This window comes from Tyto alba, unplaced genomic scaffold (genome assembly GCF_018691265.1).
Source record: "Tyto alba isolate M040663 unplaced genomic scaffold, T.alba_DEE_v4.0 Super-Scaffold_3, whole genome shotgun sequence".
NCBI lineage: Eukaryota > Metazoa > Chordata > Aves > Strigiformes > Tytonidae > Tyto > Tyto alba.
The window spans coordinates 1014927-1039814 of NW_024881304.1; the positions used below are offsets into that span (position 1 = coordinate 1014927).

The following is a 24888-nucleotide window of genomic DNA, read 5'->3' on the forward strand; positions in this document are numbered from 1 at the left end:
CTGCCTCTGTGCTGAAAAAGAAATAGGAACTGTCAACTATTTTTGCTCCTTAGCCTATCTTTATTTTCAGTGGGACCTACGAACTTTCCATTTGTTACACACGGTACCCGCACTAGATCAGTGTCGTGTGGTCTTCAACTATACTGGCACAGTTATGTATGGAGGTAGGATTTCTCAGTCTTACATTATTCTGCTTGGTCACCTCTGGTTTGAGATAAGTAGATGCTTGTTCAGTGAAATTGGAAGCTTCAGACAGTCTAGCTCCAGGCCTTCCTGTGTGAACTGGAATTTTTTCAAGATGTTTATGCTACGTGTGTTGCTGACAAAGACAATTTTCTCTGACATCAGCAATATCACAACAAATTTGTGAGATTAAAAATCAACTTGTTGAAAAAGATGTGTGTAACAGCAGATCTGAGGATTCTCGAGAAAATAATTTTGTCCTCTGTATTAAGTTTCAGTGATCTGCAGTATTAATAAAGGCAGCTCTGGAAGAGTATATATTAAATGGGTCTTGCCAAGTTATTAAGTAGAAAGAAAAATTAATGTCAGGGTCTGATTTGATCTTAAGTTGATGAATGGTAATGATGAGTGGAAGGTGGATCTGTGGAATAATCTTTCCTTGTATCAGCTATGTTGCAGGCAGATGATGAAGATGACCTTCTGGAGGAGAGAATGAGAAGTCCCTTTGGCTCTTCGTTCAGGACATTTAATGCAACTGATTATAAACCTATAGGTGAGTGTAAGAGAGGAGCAAATAGCTTGGTTTGAATGTTCTGCTGAGTAACATTCACTTTCTCCTCTCCTTTGCATGTTTGATGAAACGATTTCTGCTATGACCTGTTCTGATTGAAGCACGAGAGTTGGGTTTAACACTGAAATAGGTTCAAATATCATATCCTGTTCAATATGTGATTGTCTTCCTTGCAGTTCTGGCTTTATTTTCCTTTCCTCTTTCCAAGTATGGCATGATCTGAGATAGTAGGTCATTTGTCCAAGATGCCATTGGTCTCATTTCAGAAAGGGCCTTTTTTTTTTTTTTTTTCCCTATTTTAATTTTGTTTTACTTTTCCCAACAGTATTTCCCCATGCTAGAAGTTCAAAATGCTGTCAGTTTTGCCTCTGGCTTGCAAAGCTTCTGAAGCTAAGCTAATTGCTGCTATGGACAGAAACAGATGTGGCTTTTGCTATTGAAAGGAGACACGGCTTATAACTCAGTCCCTTGGTTGCCACCTATCCTGGAAGATTATCTCTTGTTTACTGTGCTTAGGGAAGCCAGTAAATGTATTGTCAAGGGAGGGAGGCACTGTGCAGAACAGATTAAGAACTTGTCTATTTTTTGTGACAGTCTCCAGCATTCCTGTTCTTTATTATAGGTTGAATTAGTTACAAATGTTCATTTTGCTTTTATTTCAGCTGTTGTTTCTTGTCTCAACATTTTATCTGCTTTTAGACATCTATTGTAGATGTTTTCTTTCAGTTAGCATTAAATTATATGCAGTTAACCACTGAGTTTGTTTTGTGATGTTTTCCAGCTACCATAGATGTAAAGAGGAATATCTTTGACTTGTGCACTGACAGTAAGGACTGCTATCTGGCTGTCATTGAGGTAAAGGAGCTAAGAATAAACTCTGCTCTTTGTAGCTGTGGTTTGAGTGCAGTGTTTTTCGTTTCTTTTTAAAACCTTCAGAATTGATGATTCTGGAATTCCTACTGTTAAATTCATGTCCCTAAGCAGTGGTGGTGTTTTGATGATGGGAAAGATGCTGTTAGCTTTTTGTTGCCCACCCACTGCAGTCTTGTTTTTCTGGCTCCTATTACTTAAACTTCTAAACACACTTGCTCCTCTTCTTCAAACACGTCCAACTTTAAAATGTGCAGAGGTTTTCCTTCTCATAAGCATAGAGGAATGCATCTTTTTTTCCTATTTATAACAGTAATTTGCAATTAAAATTTTCACTGTATCAAATAACTGGGAAATACAATCTTTCTGAGGCTTCCCAGTGAGCTTTTCTGTGAATTACTCTTGTTCCTTTTTCACTTGTTTTCTAAGCAAAATCCCAGAAGCTAAGGATTTGAAGCAAAAATTACTGAGTGAAACTTCTGATTTGTTAGGGGGGAAGTAAAATTAAACTAATGGGTACAGTTCTTTGCCCAATAATACGTTGTCAGTGCCCAGTTTCTTTAACCTCACTATGTACATCTAGTGACTTAATTTAAAATCCTGTCGACTTACTCTGTGAATCACTGATCCTTACAGACCAAAAAAAGTGTGTCAAAAATTTGTAGGAGGGCAAGCTTCATGTTTAACTACTAAAGTTGGAGTTGCAAGGTTGTGAGGCCAAGATATGAAAATTTTCTTTCATAGGAGTCATTGGAAATGTTACTTCAGGGCATGTGGCAGCAGTGCTTGCTGGTGTCTCAGACTGTTGTCTTTTGGAACTCTCACTATATGACAGCTTTTAGCATTCTTCCAAGGCATTTGGTTCAGTGGTATGATAGGGAGGCAGATTTGAAAGGAAGTGGTGTGTGGTTAGGTGAGAGCTAACCCAAAGTATGTTAAGGATCCAGTAAAGGTTTTGTTAAGTCTACTAGTAAGAGTGTAACTTGTGGATGACAGAAGCAGAAAGTAGGTATTTTTCACATCACTCCTGGGCTGGTCCTTGAAACCAAAAAGACTTGTTTTTAGTGCTAACTGTACTGCTGCTAGTAAATGGGAGGGAAGGATTTTGGTAATGTTTCTGTGATTGAGATCAGATATAGCACTGAACATGAATGTTGAGCTAATTCCTGGGACTAACTGTTGTGTGGGCATCTCTTCTTCAGAATCAAGGGAGCATGGATGCCATGAACATGGATACAGTTTGCAGACTGTATGAAGTGGGCAGGCAGCGTTTGGCAGAAGATGAAGAGGATGAAGAAGAAGATCAGGTGAGAAGTATAGCATTAACCTGGTTCTTCAAGAGTAGCTCTTAGCCACCTAACATGTGAGAGGCCACAGGTGTTCATTTATTATCCATAAAGTACAGATGGCTCGTTTGGTCTCACCTAATGTGAAGTAGATCACTTTACTGTCAGTGTAAACTAAGACTATGCACAGCCTGTGTGAACAGTAACTTTGTGCACTGTAAAGCCACATGAAAATTCATAGTTTATTAATTTCTCTAAGTGTTTCAATATTGATCAGAAACTTTGCTGTTTGTTCTGCTTGTTTTTTTAAAGTATTTTGATGCCTAGTAGAAACAGTAGTGTGTGAGGTTTTCCTTCTTTCAATTCTAAGTCTCTTACTTGGGCATAACTTGTCACCGATTTCTGAATGAGACACAACTTGTGACTAATGCAGTGCAACTGCACAATACTTGTACACAACAAAATGTTTTAAGAATTTAAAGGAAGCTGTAGGTTTGCATTGGGATGTGCTGGTTTTTCTTCGCAGATAAGCCATTTGATCTCTGGCAATTCAACAAAAGACTCAGGAACTGCAGTTAAGTGCTTCTCAGGGTACAGTTGCTAGAATACCCAGAAGCACAGAATACTTACTACAGTGCATTGAGAATTGAAGACAGACTTGTAGTTTTTTGGGTGTCAGGTGTGGTTTTGTTTTGTTTTGGTTTGGTTTGGTTTTTTGTTTGTTTTTTTCTTTTTTTTTTTTTTTTAACAATCAAAGACCTTATGCTTCGATTCCCTAAAGACTTAAAATTCATTATTCTCTGCTCTTTGGTGTCTGCATTCTAGTAAGTCATATATTTGTATCTCCTGTGAGAAAAGATGACTTAATCTTTTTCCAGAGAATGCCAGAAGGTAATATTTTGGTGGTTTTTTTTCTAGACTTGTGTGGAAAGCTAGATTTCTGTTACCCTTTCTGTCTCTGAATCTTCCTGTTGCTAGGTTAAAACTTGTACTTTCTAGTTCAGAACAGTGGTTTGCAGATCCCAGGAAAGAGCAATTTTCTTTGTAATAATAACAATTAACTGCAATTTCACTGTAATTCTGAAGATAAAGCAGTAGTTCTGTTTTGCATAGTTTGCTCTCCTGTCTTCTCAATGTGCTACAAGGTTGCAGTTGAAGTCTTGGCATTCTTACGAAATCATGGGTCACTGTTTCTGTCCCTAGATTGGATGAATTCAGTTTAGCAACTTTTAGGATGGATGAAGAGTAGAATTCCTTGGGAAGCGATGAAGGTGGGGGTAGAAGTGTTTCTGCTTTCAAGCCATCCAGTGCTTGCCTCAGGCAGTAGTTTCTATTTTTGTCTCTGCTTCCACTGTTTTTGTTCACATTCAGTGTATTTTAGTAAGCTTATTCACATTTTCGCTATAAAATCTCAAAAAATAGTTTGTAGCAGAAATTGATTTTTGCACAGTACCATAATTAACTAGCAGCTATCAAGACACTGTTTTGTGATACCGCTTGTAATTGTTGACTTAAGTGAAGATCTGTATTTGTCCAAGAGGACGAAGTCTGAATGCTGTTGTTTCCAGGCTATAACATTATGTACCAATCAGAGATAAGGTATCTATCATCCATCAGTTGTGACTGGGGAGGCTTCCTGTTTTAGGAATAGAGGTGGCCCCAGGCAGAATTTAAGTATGCTAAAAGCTTTTCTGTAAAGCTAATGGAGTAAACAAACAAAGCTGCTCTGCATTGATTTGCAAACCAAGAGCGACTAGTTGATAGTGCATAATTGCTGCTTTTTATGGTCTTTATTTCTGGTGTATTTAAAAGTTACTATCTAGGAAACATCTAGGGGTGGTTACAGTCAAGTTTCTTTAGTAAGAGGGATTTGGTTTTAATATAAACAACACTTACGAACCCAAATTCAATTAAATATATATATATTTAGCAAAACGTAAACTAAATCCCTTGCTCTCTGTCCCATAGCCATTCACTGCTGTTCCTCCAGGTTTGTTCTAGTCTTAGGCTTACAAAATGCAGCTTTCGTATCCATAGAGACATTCATCATTGAGCTAGAATGAGCAGAGGTTTTCCAGAATAAAGACAGAATCGCTCTGGGCACACTTGTCTAAAACCAACAGGAGTAGTTTGTTTCCTGATGAACAGGAGTTTTCTGTGTATACATATGCTCACGCATATCTAGGTGTTTGCTATTTGCCTAATTACTTTCTGTGGTTTAGGCTTTGAAAAATTTGAAATAAACTTTCCAAGTTTTTGGGACTTCTCACAGATATTCTAAAACACTTTGTGGCTAAAAGAAGATGCCTTCTGATCTTTTTCATGAAAGTGGTGTAGTGGGAAATTAATATGAATCAGCATTAATCTGGTATGACTTTGGTCAAGATTTTTAGAGCAGATATTAATCTGCTTGGCTCCTGCATCTTCACATCTTGACTTTATGCATATGTAATTTTTTTGTATATGATCTACATGGGTCCATGAGTACAGTTTTTTTTGCTTGGACAGACAGTAATAAATACTCAAATAGAAGCATGTTTGAGCAAACTTTGCTTGGAAGTCATGTGATGCAGAATAAAATTGCTTTTAAAATTGTGCTTGAGACAAGAACTGTGGAGAAAAATATCTGCCTGACATTTTTTACTTTAAATTTTGACCCCTCATGATGTCAGTTTTGACAAATGTCAACTGATAGCTCTGTGACAGTTTTTTGAAAAGCAAAAGGCTGAGAATCCCTAAAACAAACCTAGCAGGGGTGTTTGGCCTATGGATAGATATCTTTCAATTCCTTCTCTCATTTAAGCAAACAAGACAACTATATTACTCCCCCTTTCTCAAACCAAACCTTGTAAAATCAACTGATCTGTTACATAAATTGCCCTCATTAAATGATCAGGCTGACTTTGCTGGCTTGTGCATGGTGCTGCTGCAGTAAATGTTTATGGTTTTGTTTGAAATACTTGAGAATAGCACCACTGTAGCTGAGTTCTTCCTTGGCTGTTGTACTAGGCTTTCATATATAATCTCTGGAAAGCTGCCTCTTCCTAATTATGGCCAGTAATCCAGAATTGTCAAGCCTTATTAAACAGAACAAAAGCTAAATGGATATTGATACTCTGTGGTCTGTACTTACTACGATAAATGAGGGAAAGTGAAGATGCAACACACTTAGCAAGAGCTGGTTTGTGAGCTTTTTTGTTGGATGTTTTACTCCAAAAATATTAGTTTTCCTGCCTTGAATTTTCATGAGTTCTGTGTATTATTTCACTACTGGGCAAATATCTAAACGGTTCCATTGGTGACAGACAATCTCACTCACAAGTATCTGCAAAACTGTTCAGTCTATGGGGAAATAGGTAGTTTCCTATTCTTCAGTCCTGCAGCAGGATCCTCCTCCTCTTCCTCCTGCATTTGCCACTGTTTTGATACACTCTTTCAGAGTTAGATTTAGCAAAAATAAGATAGTATCTGAGCTACTGGTACAGATGCTGGACCATCTTTTGGTTGTTAGCTTACTTAATTCTTATTTATTTCCCTTTCTTGGCTGATTAGTATCCTGTTTCACTTGGTAATTACTGTCTTCTGTAGTGAGGCAGATCAGGAATTTCAGAGGAAATGGTGCAAAGAAAAGCTGAACATACTCATTTGGCCTAGAAATGGCACATGGCAGTTCCTATGGCCTAGAAAAGGAGAAATATTAAGTGATCAGAAAAGGGAACTGGTTGACCACAGAGTGGACTCAGAAATTAAGTGTGGATGACATGATCTTCTGACCAGGTTACAGGATTGTCAGTCTGTGCATTTTATCTTTCTTTTTTTTTTTTTTTTTTTTTTTTTTTTTTTAAGTGTTTCTTTCCATATTAGTTCCTTAAGGCCTATTTTTCTCTCTGGTACATGTGGATGATATTGTATCTGTGAGGCTCAAGTAGTATTCTCAGTTATTGCCATGTTCAGAGAGATTTATGCCTTCAGCAGCAAATTGCTTCACCTAGCTGTCCCCGTCCTATAAAGTGTGTTCTACTTCTTTTGCCAGAACTGAAGAACTGTTAATTATCCTGCAGTGCTTCTGGGCTATCGAAATGGTGATGGTAGGTGTGTAATTTGTTTTTTTGCATTGGTTTAGAAAATTGTAGGTGAAGTGAAATGAAAGCTTTGGAGATAAGGCAACAAAGACTCAAAAAACAATCACTATTCTAACATGTGGTTTAACCAGGGTGGAGAATGTTTTTCCTCAGCTTTCTGTGGTCTTTGTGATCTCAGTTTCTACTTTTATTTTAGGACTCTGCCCCTATCTGCCTGCAACAGCAATGCCACTGTACTTAATTGCTGTTGGTTTGATATAGGTTTCTTTTCACGTGGATACTTATTTCCTGGGGGAAAAACCCACAAACTTTAATCCACATGTATTGAGATAGGTATTGTCACATGTGTTTGAGAACCATCAGACCATAGTGGTGCTTTTGTTGCTCCAAGCTGCCTGGCATCAGGGACCTGTAGTTTTTCAGTAGCTGTTCCTGTAACATTTGAAGACATGGTTTGTTCAGAAATCTTGCTTGAGATGAAATGGTTTACAGGATAGTAGCTGGGAATAAGTATTTTCAGATAAATGTCTCAAATGATAATAATAAACGTGTTTATTGCACACCTTAATAGGAATCCTTGAACTTAGTTGCAGCTGGGGAGGCTAAGAGTGGTTTCCATCAAAGACCTGTTTACATAACAGACACATCTTTTGAACAGGCATCCTTCAAAACAGGTATCTAAAAAACCCCAGCATTTTCCCAGTACCTGTACTGCTTACCACACTTTTAGATAGTAGCAAATAACTGTGACTGGTTCAGCCTATTCTGCTGTTTCAGAATCTAGTTTGACTAGCTATTAGTTAATGCAAACAGAGGAAATTCTTGGAAAGGGAAAAGTAACTGGAGTTTTAAGAAGGCTAGACCTTATATTATGGAGTAAAACAGCTTTGGCAGAGATAGAAGCATATTCTGCCTGTTCAGTGACAGAAATCAAAGGTTGACTTCCTCTCTCCTAATACATCTTTCTCAAACTCCCGGAATAGTTTGGATCCAAGAAAATAAAAGCTGTCTCAGCTGTGATGAGAAATGTCAGTCAGAAACTTGAGGAAAATAAAGGAACAAGTTCTTGTCTATAGAGGGAGGGAGAGTTCATTTACCTGTCAAATTCTGAAATTCCTTTACACACTATTGTTTGTTGTCATGCAATTAAGGAATGGGCTTTTTGTGAGTGAGTTTGAGATCAGTGAGAAGAAAGAAGAGAAGCAGTTTCAGAAATTATATCTAGTTCTAGGGTCCCTCTATTATTTCTGAGCCCTATAGCACAGAGAATGTAGCAGTCACATTAGAAGATGTTTATCCCAAGCACTGAGGAATGTATCAGCTGCGAAATGATGACTTGCATATGCCTCTTCAGAGGACAGTGACTCTGGAGTTTGATTATTATCAAGTACGTACAGTCATGTTAAAAAGAAAACATTTCATAGGCAAAACCAGAGTATTGGTCAAAAGAGTCCCAATTGCATATGCCAATCCAACAGAGGCCAAGTTACTTTAAGGTTTTTGTTTATCTGTGCCATGGGTGTCTTTTCATTCATCACAGGTAAGTAGTCGCTATTAGACAAGCTAAACCTACTTATGTAGACTAAGAGAATAACTGCTTTTTTATTTCTCCACTCAATGTTTACCTCTGTGACATACTGTATGCTGTGTGCTGTTTCCTGTATGAAATCTGCACATACCTACATCTGCATAGAAGCTTATGGTAAGAGTACTTGCTTGTTACATATAGTAACTTCTGTGCATTCCCAGGCTTCTATGTTTTTAAGCTCTGTGACCTCATTAATGGCTATGAAGTAGAAATTCTAACACTGAAGTAGCCAAGAAAGTAAAAGATGCATCCTTGTAGTGTGAAGGAGATGAATACTTAAATTGAATACTGTGATAACAGGAGGTGAGTTTGGGCTTGCTAGCTCAGGGGAAGGATGGAGACTAGGTAATCTAGGCTGAAAAATTCCTTACATGCTTAACCCTGTAGAAGGACTGTTGGCTATATTTTAAGCTTTTTCCAACGGCCATTGTTCAGGGAGTATTAAGAAGTGGGTGGGGGAAGAATTGGATATAAACTCTTAAGTGACTGAAAACCAGACATTGTCACTTTGTCACTCCTGAGAATTGAATAGCAGAGGATCAGAAAGTACCAATATGCTACACAGATGCTTTGGAAGCAAAGAGAACAATTGTCAGAAGATATGACAAGGGGATTGTCTGTGAAGAAAGATAAATTATTAAAACAAGGAGAGACATTCCTCTGGAGTAAAACGCTCTTCAGTGAACTTGTATTTGAACAATGGTCATATGTTCTTTTTTTATGAAAAGCAAAGCCCCTTCCCGGGCTGGAAGTAGGTAGTAATTAAAATAATACTGATAATTTGGAAGAGACCAGATTACTGAAAATTAGTTTGCTTTTCTGTAGGAGGATCTTGGGGGACAAGGGTGAAAGAGAGGGAGAAGTAAACTAGTAGGTTGTTTCTTGTAAAAGCAAATAGATTGACCAGAATAATGAGACTCTGGGAAACATTTTTTTTTTTTTTTTTTTTAAGCTAGCAAAAATAAACAGTTTATCGAAGCAGGCAGATACCAGCAGGTGATTGGATTTAACTACAAATAGCCAGAAGTGAATTACATATGAGCTGAAAGATTTTTAAAAGTGGGAAAAGCTTCACTGACATTTGATTAACTGTTTTGCAGGAAGAGAAAAGACAGCATCATAGATGAAAATAAGAATAGTTAAGAGTAGACTGATAACATATAGCATAATTCAAACTGAGAGGTGCAACAGAGATTGTGTTTTTAGAGGAAGGGACTGTTGCTGGAAAGCATCTGCAGGTGAGAGGTGTTGGAAGTGATGGTAGCAGGTGAGTGTGGGGCTGGGGAAGGAGCAGTGTTAGGAGGAGTTAGTGAGGTGATGACAGCTGAATAGAGCCCTAAGAGAGGAAGTTGGGCAGAGAACTATTGATGTAAATACTTGGTTTGGATGGTGAATCAACTCCTAGCAGAGGAAAAAGTGAATGAGGTGTTAGATGAAAAGGTGAAGCTTTTTGTAACAGCTGAAGTCATGTCAAATAAGCAAAAAATGAGTGATGTGTAAATCTCAAAACTGAGTTAAGATTTCCAAACGTAGTATCAACAATTGAAAAAGACCTGTGGGATCTTCTCTTGGCAGCTAACAGCCAGCCTAGTGTAAATTTGAGAGATTATGTAATCTGCAGTTGAAGTCTCAAATTCTGTTCATCTAGTCATAAACTTTTTTGATTCAGGAAATGTAAGAAAACTCCTATTTAAAGTCATAAGAGTGCTTACAAAGTAAGCTGATATATTTTTATATACTGCAGATCTGCAGTGCTGTAAGCCATAGTTCTGAAAGCACTTTGCACATATACTGATTTAATGTTAAAATACAGTGCAGAAATATGTTAAAATAAAAAAAAAAGCTTCTGTCTAGTTAACCTGTATTTTGCATCAGAGTTTGAATAAGTGAAAGACTGGGGTTTTCCTGAGCCTTTGAATGTTTTTTGAGATGAACACCAGTGAATATGTAAAGTGTCAATAACCAGTACTACCCAAAAAGACAAATTTTGTAAATTTTGTGTGTGCAAAATGAATGAGTAAAGGGAAAGAGTAAGAAAGTGTGATGATGATGAAAGTCTGTGAAGTGTGTGCAAATGTGCATCAAAGAACGATATGGAAGAAAATACATAATGCTTAAACAGGAGCAAAGGGTATTTACTAAGCTCTGAATGGGCTGTAAATACTGGCAACGTGAAGAATTAGGTCAAGTGTTTCTTTTGTTACAGTGCTGCCCCCCCTAAATATGCCATTCCTTTAGGGGATGTTGTTTTTCCTTTGTAGTTATAAATTAATTTAACCAAATCTACTTGGCTTTCTGAATCTTTACATAAGATCGCAAACTGGTAGTTGAGTTTGTTTTACCTGTAACTTGCTTTGACATGATCTTCAGATAATCCTTCGCTATGTAATCAACTTTTCTGATTCTGTAAGTTAATGTCCAGTTTTTCTTGTACCACTACATCTCTGTAAATCTGCCTGTATGGAGGCATGTTAAAAAGCTGACGTGAATTGCTTTTGCCCTCTTAATCATCCTCAAAGTAGTTCGAGTCATAGACTGTGAAGCTATTTATGTGTTACTGGGTAAGTGAATGAGTGAATTTTGGTGAGTTAGTGAGTGTTGAGAGACTTCTCTAAGATGTACATTTAAATGAACTGTTCCATTTTGGAATCTTATCCTAGAAGAACTGATAATTCCTGCATCCTTTATTCTTGTCTAAAGTGTATAACTGATGATACTATACATTACTGACTTACATTCTTAAGACTTTCTGAGTTAAACTGTTGCAATCCCTTTGTATACATGGTTTTTTTCAGCCTAAGCTAGTCTTTATTAGTTGAGTCACATTAACTCTTTAGTTGAGTATATTGAGGCCTGTCCCTGTGTGGACATCCTACTTATATCTATGGATAGCTATTCTGCACTGAAGTTGCAGACTCCCTCTTTGTTATCCCCTTATAATTATAACCAGGGTTTTGTTTTGTTCTCTTGTTCCCTTTAAATTGTCAGCTTTGTCTTTGTTCATTGCCTTATTTTTGCAGCCTTTTTGCTTTAACTGGGGTGAATCAGCACCGTAAGTATTTATGCAGAGAACTGGGACCAGGAAGGCATTTTGTGTATGAAACGGGGTGGGTGTTTCCTAGTTTAAAATTCCTCTATTATAATTGCAATGCTGTGTTTTTGAAGAGCAGAAAGAGTTGGTGATCCAGGTATGTTGATACTATAGCAACATCTGCATTGCAGTGACACCTGTGTGTGATGGAGATGAAGAGTAACAGTGGTACAGTATTGTGAAGGTAACACAGAAAACCCCTAGTATTAATGCTCACGATAATATACTGCATAACAAAATTTATACATATCTATATAATATATAATTACAAACTTGAGTCTCATTAGGGGTCAGTGGGTATTCTACTTTAAACTGTTCTATTCTTGTCATCTATCAAAGTAAAGCTCCCTTCAGTTAATCCTAAATTTAGATATCTACAAGCAATTAATATACCTGAATCACTGTATAACTAAAATGGGTAGCACTGTGACATCCTTAATTCAAAACCTGGGCTCCATCATGTCCCTCTGAGTGTTGCCTACTCTATTTAAAAGGAAGCATTAGATTTTTTTTTTTCTTTTTTCCTCCATCATAGTCTCAGGTTGGGATTGTAATCTTACAGGAATTACATAGGAAGGTAGGGGTTTGGTCTGACTGTATTGTAATAATAATGCAGCTGGCTGTAGAGCAGGCACACAGAAACATCGGGCAGTGAGTCAGGATGCTGATAGTGGGGTAGGATGTTTTACAGAGAGAAGATTATGAGATGGTCAGTCTGTGATTCTACATGAGTCACAAGTGGTGTCCCTCAGGGATTGATATTGGAGGGGATTCCAAGTTCCTCCTGGGGAGATTCCAATTGGACATGAAGAAAATTGTTCTCATTGTGAAAAATCAGCTACTGGAATAATCATAGAATGGTTTGGGTTGGAAGTGATCTTTCAGATCATCCAGTCCCACCCCGCTGCCCCAGGCAGGGCCCCCTTCCCCCAGGGTGCTCCCAGCCCCGTCCAACCTGGCCTTGAACCCTTCCAGGGAGGGGGCACCCACAGCTGCTCTGGGCACCCTGGGCCAGCGCCTCACCCCCCGCACAGGGAAGAATTTCTTCCTTTTATCTAGTCTAAATCTGCCCTCTTTCAGTTTAAAACTGTTACCCCTCGTCCTATCCCTACACCCCCTGATCAAGAGGCCCTCCCCACCTTTCCTGTCCCCCCTCTAAGCACTGCGAGGCCACTCTAAGGTCTCCCCAGAGCCTTCTCTTCTCCAGGCTGAACCCCCCCAACTCTCTCAGCCCGGCCCCCCAGGGGAGCTGCTCCAGCCCCCCCAGCATCTCCGTGGCCTCCTCTGGCCCCGTTCGAGCAGCTCCGTGTCCTTCTGCTGTTGGGGGCCCCCGAGCTGGCCCCAGCACTGCAGGGGGTCTCCCCAGAGCGGAGCAGAGGGGGAGAATCCCCTCCCTGGCCCTGCTGCCCCCCCCGCTCTGGGTGCAGCCCAGCACACCGTTGGCTTTCTGGGCTGGGAGCGCACATTGCTGGCTCACAGTTAGTTTTCCGTCCACCAACACCCCCCAGTCCCTCTCCTTGGGGCTGCTCTCCAGCCACTCCTCGCCCAGCCTGGATTTGTGCTTGGGATTGCCCCAACCCATGGGCAGGACCTTGCCTTTGGCCCTGTTGAACTCCATGAGGTTTGCATTGGGCCCCCCTCTCCAGGTCCCTCTGGATGCCATCCCTGCCCTCCCGCGTGTCCCTGCACCACAAGCTTGGTGTCGTTGCTGAACTTGCTGAGGGTGCACACTTGATCCCACTGTCCATGTTGCCAGCAAAGATGTTCAACAGCGCTGGACCCAACACTGACCCCTGAGGAATGGCACTTGTCACTGCTCTCTGCTTGGACATTGGGTTGTTGATGGCAACTCTGAGTGCAACCACCTAGCCAGTTCTTTATCCACTGGCTGGGCCATCAGTCAAACCCATGTCTCCAATTTATAGACAGGGATGTAGTGTGGCACAGTAGTGTCAAATGCTTTGCACAAGTCCAGGTAGGTGATGTCCAGCAGCACTTTAACAAGGTCCAGCACAGCACCTCTCCTCATTGGCTCCTCTATCACTTGGAGAAGGAAGTTATCACTGTATTCCAGGAACCTCCTGGATTGCTTCTGCCTTGCTGTGTTGTCCCTCCAGCAGTTACTGGTGTGGTTGAAGTCCCCCATGAGGATCAGGGCTTGTGAATGTGAGGCTGCTCCTTTCTGTCTGTAGAGGGCCTCATCTGCTCAGTGTTTCTGGTTAGGTGTCCTGTAATCTCCTCAGGGAAGTGGTGAATTCCCCAACATTGGACACTTAAGATTTAGCTGGACAGAGTGCTGGGCCATCTTGTCTAGACCATGCTTCTGCCAGAAAGGTTGGACCAGATGATCCCTGATGTCTCTTCCAACCTGGTATTCTGTGTTTTTATGAATATTACCCTCATGCCTTCTTGTAAAGATAACTGGCAACTGTGAAGCAGCTTCTGTTGGAGAGGGAAAAGAATATTCTCTAAGGAAGCAGAGGAGGAGTATGAGAACTCAGTGAACAGTTCAAGTTCTGATCTAAGAAGCTTTTCCAGAGAACAACCCAAAAAAATAGGCATCTAAAGGAGTTAGTGATGGCTAAACCAGTTCCTTGATACTGTTTAAACCATATGGAGTGTTTTGGCCTGTGGGTTCTGTGGATCAGTTTACTCCAATGAGGAAGATACGCACAGGTGCATTCTTGTTTTTCATAGCTGTGCATGCTGGTTCTTTTTTCTTCCAGCACCTGTGTCATTGCTCAAAGCTCTTGGGAACTACTGATGAGTAGGTAGGAGCTTGCTTTTGTAGGTTTTTCCTTCACAAATCCAGATACGGTTTAGGATAAGTGTTCTGCCTATCTTCCCTTGTGACATGGAACAAGGATTTTTTTCAATTCTCTTACTCGATATTCTTGCATGAGTCATTGGGGAAGGCATGCCATCTTTTTATCTGTATATGGATCCCTTACATGAGACAGTTGTGGAATCTGATGAGGATACAGCCTAGGTATCCATTAACAGGATATAACTTACATATGATGATGTTAGGTCTGAGAAAATACCAGGTGGAGTCTTTCTCGGCTATATGTCCCACAGATTGGTTTTGGGTGCAGAAGCTCAGTGTGCTTTCCTAAGAGAGATCTCACCATGTGTATGCAAGCCTTGTGTTCCTAGACTGGAGTACTGCAATGCCTGCAGAGGTTTATGCTTGGAGATTGTTCAGAAGCTAATGTAGAGTAAATTGGCCTGTTACTTAGCAGAAGCACCACATTTCCACGTTCCTGTTTGTGTTCTTTAAAACGTGACAAGGTACAGGTTCTTCACTACTTAAGATCACTGCTCGTGAACTGTGGTCTGTCACTCATTCAGCTCGGTAAGGACGAGCTCTGTCACATGCACATGTGACTACTTGTAGCGTGGTTCTCACACTATTTTCTGCTTTACCACAGACAGGTATAATTTAGATCTCATCTTACCGTTCTAAGGTGTTTTTTAAATAAGTGTGCCCTGATTTTAACTGCCTACTTCAGATTAAGTAATTTAAACTGGAAAGGTGGAAACATCGATTTCAGTTCTCTAGTATTCTGTTGCTATTTGTATCTTCACAAAGGATTTTTTGGTATAATCCTTCAAAGTTAATTTGCAGCTAAATATACACCCTTTCTGTGTAATTTGGTGTTTATTCTTGTCAGCCGTAAGAAATCTTTAGCTTTATACAAGTATATTTCATTTCGTCCTATATTTGAAGGATGATATTGCTATATATTGCTTTGCCTTAAATTTGAATGAAAATGTTGATAAAATAGTGTTTAAATTTCCAATCAATATGTTAAATGTGAAACATAATCAAATTCGGTAGTTTTGAGATTTTCTTTTAAGTCATGGTGGGCTAGATATTTAGGACAAAAAATTCTTTCCGAAATTTCACAGATGCGGAAACTAAGAGGGTACCTAATTCATTTCAGAATCCCTTAAGTTTCAATTGCACAGATTCTAAATGAATCTTGTAGACAATATATTTTTTTCCTAAAGTCTACAGTTATGTGTCTATCTCCAGTCACTGAAAAACTTGGCTTAATTTTTCCAAGCTTTTTAAATAAATTGATCTCTTCCTTTCGAGATTCATAATTGTTTAGAGACCGAAAAAGGAAAGTAAACTCTCTTGCCTTTTCAGTTTTTAATCAGTTTTTCAATTCTGAATAGAGTAATAAAGTTTAAGACATTGGTCTCTGCAGATACTGCATAGAACAAAAGTAAAGGTTATTAAGGCAAAAGCTTTTATACTCCAATATATTTTATGGAGAATTATGCTCAGTACGGCACTGCAGTTTAAACCTGTGAACTGCAAGTAAGATAATTCCTCTCCCAGTGTGTATGCAATTCAAAAAGCAACGTCCATTTATTTGAGGACTCATTGACTCAAGGTAAAGTTTGTAATTGCCTAAAATAAGCAGAGGCTTTAATACAAGTTGCTTTAATTTTATACTTAGTTTTCTTTCTGAAAGAGTTTATATTATGTAGCACATCAATGCTTTTATACTCTAATCTCCATTTAAATAACACGGCACTTCTGGTCAGTAGAGGAGACTTGGCTGCCTTTTGCAAGTGAAGAAACAATAAAATTTGCCCAGGCTTTTTGGCATTCCTTGTTTCTTTTGCCTATGACAGATGCTGGATTTGTGTGGGTGTGGTTGATTTTTTTTTATAGCACTGACTGAAGAAAAAGTACGTTGGGGAGATGACAGTAAGGTCTTTTTCCTCTGTCTTTTTAGATATGAAAATGCAGCAGTCTAAACAGCACAGTGTGAGTGTTGTGTGCCTGAGGACCAAACTAACCCTTGAAGTGGGTTGTCTGTCTTAACTGCTTCATCATTTTGCAAAACGTGTTCCCTCCTGAAACAAAGGGGCAATTAAAACTGAATGACTTGAGAGCTGCCACAGGAGAGCATTCTGTTAGAGAAAAAGGGTGTGACTGAGGAGATGTACAGGTATATTAAACCCTTTCTGTGAGTCTTGGAGACTTCCTGGAGCTTGGCTTGTGATGGCAATTTTTGGCCTCATTTGTCTGGAAGAATGACAGGACTGTAACAGCTTCTTCCCACTCAGTTTTATCTGCTAGATGGAGACTTCTGGAATTTATCTATACAATGAGGAATTCAGTTGCTTTATTGAATGCAAATTCCTATGGTTTGATAGAGAAAGACCTTGATCCACAGGTAGATGCCAAAGATGAGACTTCGGAGCTGCTTTAAGCAGTTCTGTCATCTGCAGCTGAGTGATTCAGGGATTGTTTTAGGCTAATTGTATCTTTCTCTACATTTTACATATTTTCTAAATGAGGAACAACTGAGAGACTGAACATGCATGCTGTTTGATGCAAAGTAGAGGTTTTGGTCCAGCTGAAACTAAAGCAGTTTGTACAAGACTAGCAACAAAGCCGTGGATTAACGGGTTTTATTGCATGTCCCTCTCAAGAGTGCACTGTGGTGACACGTGTTGATGGCCAGTATTGGAGAGGAGCTTGAGCCAACGGTACCTGTGTTGCACCAGCATTTTGCAGATAAGACTTTGCAGGCCTGCAAAAGATCTAGCATGTGCCATGTTCTGTAGTTATGGAGAGGTGGTGTTTATGTGGGTGATGGGAAAGTGTTTATAATATGTGATGTCTGGATATAGGGAGAAGTGAAAACCATAGATAAGTTTTCTTCAAATATTATTACTTCATTTACATTTGTTTTAATGTCTGCAATGGTTTATTTTTGCTGTCTTTATAGGAGGAAGAAGAGCAAGAGGAAGAAGATGATGATGAAGATGATGATGATACAGATGACCTTGATGAACTAGATACGGACCAGCTGCTGGAGGCTGAGCTGGAGGAGGATGAGAACAATGAGAATGCTGGTGAGGATGGAGAAAATGACTTTTCTCCCTCCGATGATGAGGAGCTTGCTAACCTCCTGGAAGAGGGAGATGAGGGTGAAGATGAAGATTCTGATGCGGATGAGGAAGTTGAGCTGATTCTTGGAGATAGTAAGTGTGTGCCTGGCTTGGTGACCACAGGTGACCTTGTCCTCTGTTTAATGTTCTGACAAATATGCAACATCTGAGTCTTCTCTGAAATGACTTAGATGACTTTTCCCCTCGCTGGTATGAAAGGCATAAATCATCATTCTTGTTCACCTGTGGCCTCTCAGAGTAATCTGTCAGTGAAAACTGCTCTAACCTGTGAGTTCTGGAAAGGAAGGTATCCCCTTTCTTCAAGTGCCCCCAGGTGTGTGTGTGAGAACTTGACAGGCCAAGAAACTCCCTGTGAAGAAGCCTTGTCTGATTGCTTGCCTGTCCTGCCCTTTAAGGGGACACTGGTTGAACTGTTACCTCACCAGTCCTCTCTGCCTTATTTGTACCTGTAAGGACAGAGATGCATCTTTGGTCCTTGATACTATCCTTTCTCTTTCATAGTTGCTTAAAGTGCAAAACCAAAATGGCACTTCTGACTTCAGTTCCTTTTTTAGACTGTTCTGAAGCAAACATAACTTTTGGGATGAAATTTAAATTGTTCTCTTTTTCTGGCATTCCACAGATACAGAGATTTGAAAAATTAATAAAGACTCTGTGTGCGTGTGTGTGTGTATGTGAATAAGAAAAAAAAGTCTGAAATTTTTATGTAGCAATTCAATTTTGAAAAAAAGGCTTTGCAAGAAAAAATCTGAATAGGATAGCATCAGGCTTGGGATTTGTGACACCAGATTCTGTTCCTTTTTTTTTTTTTTTTTTTTTTTAGCGTAATTTTTGAGTATGTGTGGCCAAGCCACTTAGCTCTTTTTAATTTCCATGCTGTAAAATAAGGATAATGTAATTACCTTAAGTTAAAAGATTGGTAAGGATGAGTAATTGCAGTGTGCAAGGTGTTTGAAGTCCTGCAGTGATAGGAGATTAATGTGAGAGCTGAGGTGGGAATTAATCTTCTCTGTCAGTGCACTGGAGGCTTCAGCATGCCAGCCCTCTGTTTTGGCACTAATGTGGCTGGCGGACTCTTTTCTGTTAGAATGTAGCTCAGGTGTTTTCAGGATGTGGCCACCTCAGGCTGCCAGAGTTACTGTGTGGGGTCAGTCTGCTGTTCTCTTGAAGGTAGTAGGTGTACAATGTAGGACCACATAGACATTTACATAGCTCAAATTCATTAATAGCATATTGCAGTTGAGTTTTTTTAGACTGTGCCTGTCCCAGTAGCTGGCAGGACCTTCTTGATACGACTCCACTTCTCTTTCCTCAAGGGGTGCAGGGCCAGAAGCTATTGAGAGCACCCAGAGTGCTGTAACTTGAATTGTCCAAGGGGCAGACTGTTTCGGTAACTATTCCTGTAATAAAAATAGGTGCTACTTGATGGTTATTTCAAGTGTGCTCTGCAGAGCACTATGCGTTATGAAACGGCCACATCTGTACACCGTTTGTGGACCAAACCACTTGATCAGAACTTAGATCTGGTATTGCTGCGGAGCTGCAGCCAGCCCAGCCTGTGGCTGTTAGGTTGCTTAGCAGCATCTTTGGGTACCTCAAGCAGGGAGTGCAGCTCTGCCAGGCTGATGTATGCGTGGTCCTTGCACAGGATTTGATGAGTGGGATTCTGTGGCTGCTTCTCTGTGACTTCAACTTCATCTGGCTTGCATTTGTTTCTCACCCAGCAAGAGCAATTAAAATTTCCCTCTCATTTTCTTATGCTGTGTTCTAGAATTAAAAGTTGTAAGGGCACTGACACTGTTGCAAAGTAGAGATCTGAGGCATGGTGATGTATTTAGAGTGCTTCCTACTGCAGACCCTTGCTGTATTTTGGATGAACCTCTGTAACATACAGTGGGAGTACTTCAAAAAGTAATTTAAAAAACAGTTGAAACAGGGGAGTGAGTGGCTTTTGTTCCTTGTGCTTTAGAAGAGGTTTTGTTTCCTTTTCGGGAATAATCCATGGAGAACCTTTTAAGTATTAATTTGCCTTCTTTCCTCCTTCGTCACCACCTTGGGGAGGATAGATGTTTGCCTTGTCCAGATCAGTTTATGCATTGTGCAGATCTTTCAAGAGCTTGTTCCTGGGCCAGTGGGATGTACCTTTTGAAATGCACATGTGATGTAGGGTGGAAGAAATATCTGGAATTCTCACCAGTAGCATAGCTGACTCTTGTTTCCTCTTTTCTTCTGTAATTGAAAATGGTAATTGGTAACTTCCAGGCATGTCTACAAGCTTCTGCCAAGCAGTTAACTGCAGTCAGTCTTACTTACAGACATAGAACTCAGAATTGAACAGTTGTGTGGTGGACTGGATAGTAAATAGTTAGATTCCTTTTCAAACCTTTCCTGTGATGGTTTTAAAGGGAAAAAAACAAACCAAAACAAAACAAAAAAACCCAAACAAACAAACAAACAACAACAAAAAAAAAACAAAACAAAAAACAAGCCAACAATTTTTTCAGCTTCTTTTCTCCAGTTTCTGGATTATCTCACTTGTGCTTCTTTCCCTCTTACTGCATGAGTGTAGCTGTTGCAGCATGTTCAGCATGGGCTGGTGTTTTGCAAGTCCCCTGACATGGCTGTAGCTGTTCTGGGAGCACTGATGACCCCTCGGCTTAGGCTCAGTAGGATTCATGGTGAGACTGTAGCACCCTTTGCTGATGACAGCAGAAGGGAAGCTGGCTGATCTTCAGGGAGGAGGGTTGGGGGGAAGTTTGTGCCCTCTGCTGCTTGCCTGTGATTTTTTTTTTTTCCCTAAGGAAAGTATCTGAGAAGGGGTGAACCTTCCAGAAGGCCTTGCTTACACTGGATCTCTAAAATGCCTCTCAAAGTAACTGAGATGGCTAAAAGGAAGTCTTGGTGTCTTTTTTTTTTTTTTTTTTTAAACTATTTTTAACACCTAGTTAACTGCAGCATCCAATGAATTCACATAAGAAAAAGAGCCAACGTCACCTTTAAGGTAAGGCAGGAGACCTCTTGCTGACAGAGCTGCTACCACTTCCCTCTTGCACAACCGAGGGAGGAGAGATCTTATGTTTTAAGATAAAAAGCAAGTGTGTGTGTGTCACTGCTGGCAAAGGACACTTTCATGTCTTCATTCTGTACCACAGTGAAGAAAACCAGGAAAAGTACCATTTTCAGGTCACCTTTGAGTGCCATGTAGTTAAAAGTCATTACAGAAGCCTTTGGGTTGCTAGCGGGAGGTCCTAGTTGTGAATATATGGATTGCTTCCCCTCAGCAGGGAGGTCTCTTGCTGTGCTGCGGACAGGGGAGCGACAGGCCAGTAAGAACATAATACTGGGAAAGTCTGGGTCTAACTTACTGCATAATGAATCAGCCCCATGCACATTATACAGAGGCCGTATTTCACCACATCAGGTTGGTGGAACTGTCAAGCTCGCTTTCGAATAACAGCTGTGAGGAATGATTGCCAGATCTGCCCAGCCCCCAGCATGACGAGCCGTTGCACTCAGAGGTGCACAGCCAGTTGGGCAGGCAGCTCGCGCGCAGGTATCGTACTGCTGGTGTTCCTTCTCCCCGGCTCGTCGTGGGGGAGAGAACTGCCAGCTGATAGAGACTGCGCTTGCTAAAGCTGCTCTGCTCTTGCCCCTCAGTTTTAACCAGGGACAGAAAGCTCTGGTGCAGGTTTGCAAGCTGCTGTTGATCGATTTGAAAGCGCTAATGGTGCTAGCTGCCTCCGTCACTGCTGGGGAGCTGCTGGACTCAAGCAGGTGGTGGCCTTCTCTTGTAACTATGAATGCGCTGCCTTGCTTAGCAGCCCTGCCAGCTGTGTTCTCCACAAACCAAACATAACCTACATGTCTCCTTTTCAGCCGACAGCTCAGATAACTCTGACTTGGAAGACGACATAATCCTGTCTCTGAATGAGTGAGGAGTGACTGCCAGGAGGAGATGCTCCCTTCCCAGCAGAAGACCGGAGACCAAATTGGAAACCGATTCTGAGCACCCCAACCCTTTTTCTCCTGGGAAAACCTGAGGAACTCCAGCCCATTCGCTGTGTTGGTTTGAGTCAATTCGAGGCTCGGGGCTAAGTCCGAGGCTCTACAATAAAGAGACCTGGGATTAGGCCTCTTTTTTCTCTGCCTTTTTTTTTTATTTTTTATTTTAGGCTGAGATGACTCTCCTCTTCAAGGAAACTTCTGAAGATATTTCACAATATATTTTCTTTGTATAAAGTTCTTTCCTAAAGAACAGAAATAGTTTTATATAAAATGAAAAAAAAAAAAAAAAAAAAAAAAGGCAGGTGTTCTAGTAAAGAGGGGATGAACTTTGTATTCCTGTAGTACCTTGTTACCATGGGGTAGGTTTGGGGGAGAAAAATTGTTTAAAATTAAAAGAGGCATTTTTATGCAACTACTAAGTGAAATAAGAGGATCATGGTTTCTAATATTGTTGAGGAGTGAGAATATTTTTATTTTAAATATGATTTTATTTTTAAAAAAAAAAAAAGAGCAAGAGGTGTTAGCGCCTGCTAGTGCGCCCATGTGTTTCAGATGCTTTTGTCCTCCAGAGAAGAGCCCTGGGAGTGTTTGGTAACTGAATTTACAGGCTGCTTAAAGCGAAGATTCTCGCTGTGATACCAGCTGTAGTGGGAGGCTGAAATCCTGGCTTGGCCTAGTCAGTGCCTGGTATTCCTAAAGAAAGACGTGGGCATCTGGGATTGAAGTTTGAGCCCTCTTTCTCCCCCCCTGCCCCTTGTGGTTCAAGTTTTTTAATCTTCCTCTCCATCCCTCCTGCCCTCTGTGTGGAAACTGCAAATTGAAGGCCTTTTTCTTTAATGTAAAGTGTATTTATTAAAAAATTAAATACAAATCCTGTCTCTGTTTATGGCTGTGAATTGGAGCCAGGCATTCCTCTGCCACCCATGCAAAAGTGGTGCTCTGTGCACCTGAGGAGCTCAGCCAGAGAGCACCTAGGTACTGCAATAAGAAAGGGCAAAGTAAACAAGGGGCGAGATTTCTGAGTGCAGGTTCCACCCGCTGCTCCAGTCCCTGGGGACGCCCAGAGCTGCGTGACGGGCATTTCACAGCGCCCGTGGGTTCAACTCTTAACGGGCTGGTTTGGATGACAGCCTTGAATTCTCAGCGGGGTTGTGGGCAGCAGGGCACCACATCCTCGCTGCGCCGTGTGGGAGCTGGAAGGTGCTAAGGCCAGGCTGTGATTTTTGGTGAAAGATGCACAAGAATATCCGCTCTGGGGTTCGGCTGCAGGAAGGCAGTGACTGCAGGGAACTCTCACCACCTTGCTGGTGTGTGTCAGAAGGCAGGAGCAGCACTGGGCCTCCGCAGCCAAGTGTGGTTTGGCATTACGGAGACTGCCTTGTGGCTATGCTGGCAGAAGGCAGTCAAGGTGCTCCTGTGTGTACATGACAAGAGGCCCTGCCCTTAGCAGGGGATGAAAAATGGCAGTTGAGTGTTTGATTTCACCACAGAGCCCACAACTGCGCAGCTGAGTTCTGTGAGTTGGAACTGGAAGGTGCGTGTGCTCATTGCTTGCTTGGGCAAGGTCACTAAGTGTGCTGTATTTTCCCAGGTGTTCAGGTAACATCCATGCAACTTTTTACCCTTTCTCTGTTTTGGCCACTTTCAGGATAGGGTTTGAGGCAGAACAGGGAGCTGGAGGCTTCTCACTCCTTGACACTACAGCAAGTTTCCCACCAAGAACTGTGCTCATTTCAACTAAGGCTCAAGGTTTCACTGCTTGAAGAGGAAGGATTTTATTTTTAACCAAGAGAAGGGATAGCTTTTCTTCCCTCCAGCACTGCATCTACTTAATGCACTTACCCAGAGCTGCTTGTTAATAATTAAAAAGAAAGGTTCTGCTGCAACTTATAATGGATAATTGTACCCGACAGAGTTGATAAAGACGAATGAGTTGCGATTACTACAGCATTTAAGACCAGCAATTGGAGCAGCATTCTGATTTAAATGAGAAAATCGGATGTGCCATCCAACAGCTGTGGAAGCCAGCCTCTGCCTTATCAAAAAACACCTTATGCAACTTTACCTTAGAAAAATGTGCTGCTCAGGAGGAGGGAAAGAAAACAAAGCATGTACTCAACTACTACTAACAGAGGGAGATGCTGTGCCAGATGTCCATTTCTCGTCCTGGCATTACACCACAGCTAGAATCAGCTGCGTCTGCTGCTGTTTTGGGCCTGGCTATCGGAGAACTTTACCTGCTAGTTTTGTGAGGCAGAACCAAAACATCTAGGACGGAGCACCTATTTATAAATTTGACTTGAAACTGGGCCACTGTAAGTATATGTGCCATCCCTCCCCTCCCACACCTATCCCATCTTTCTCGAACAGAGCCAAAGGGCTCGTGGGGAGTGCTGGGGAATAGGGTGACTGTAACAGGCTGGGTGCAAAATGGGGATTCAGAACTGAGGACTAGCGGGGCTTTGTTTGTTTTTGTTGGGGCCATAATTCTGCAACTGCTTGGGATGGGGGAACATCTCAGCATTTGGAAAAATCACCTCTTCCCCTGGCACTGTGATTTAATCTCTTTAAAAGCATGTTTGGAAAGGTCCTAAAATCTTCATCACCCTGTTGCTGATGTGATGCTGTACAGAATTTCTTCTCCTATGCAGATGCTATAGACCTTGGCTTAGGGGGTGGGCCCTTCAATTTTAAATGTCTTTATGTCTTAAATGTCTTTAAATGTATTTAAACGTCCTGCCAGCTGCCTAAGACATACATCTACCTCCCTCTGCAACAGCGGGGAGCCTTTGCATTTCCTCCTGTGATGTGAGCAGAGACCAGCCCAGCACCAGCCTATGTCCTCACAGGGGCATGGGCCCTGTCACTCTCTGAAATTGCTCGGCCCCTGTGGTACACTGCAACACAGTGGAGTACAGGCTGAGTAACCACCATGCCAGCAGCCTGGGAGGTTGCTCACCTATCCCTGCAGCACAGTGGTTCTAAAAAACTGCATACAGGCCGTGGTTTGGAGAGCAGGGTGGACACCTCAGGGCTGGTCGGGAGTTTAACCTGTGTTTTAGCTAAGGGTTATAATCAAGGCACGATGGGCTTATCAGCACTGGTTTTCTGCACATGCTGGGCACCGGTGGCTGCTGAGGGCCAGCCCTCTTGTCCATGTTTCTGTTGTAGTAAAGACAGACAGCAACCACTGTTAAAAAGAGGCTTTGTAAAAGAGGTTGTTTACAGAATGGGTGTTTAAAAAAAAAAAGTGGAACAACTCAAGTCTAAAT

At 41.1% G+C, this 24888-nt stretch overlaps 1 protein-coding gene across 3 annotated transcripts in view; it reads left to right on the top strand.

Annotated features, from left to right (window-relative positions):
• Positions 1-22487, top strand: part of DCAF1 (DDB1 and CUL4 associated factor 1) — a 59861-nt gene extending 37374 nt beyond the window's left edge. The window contains exons 19-24 of one of the 3 annotated variants that reach the window (XM_042799824.1): positions 71-164; positions 632-736; positions 1536-1609; positions 2827-2931; positions 17428-17683; positions 21488-22487. In XM_042799824.1, the coding sequence (XP_042655758.1) occupies positions 71-164; positions 632-736; positions 1536-1609; positions 2827-2931; positions 17428-17683; positions 21488-21546 (693 nt within the window). In that variant the 3' untranslated portion in view covers positions 21547-22487. Of the gene's footprint in view, positions 1-70; positions 165-631; positions 737-1535; positions 1610-2826; positions 2932-6943; positions 6999-17427; positions 17684-20180; positions 20407-21487 lie in introns of those variants that run through there. The other 2 variants (XM_042799825.1, XM_032984100.2) reach the window with 2 other exon arrangements.
• Positions 22488-24888: the final 2401 nt, after the last annotated feature.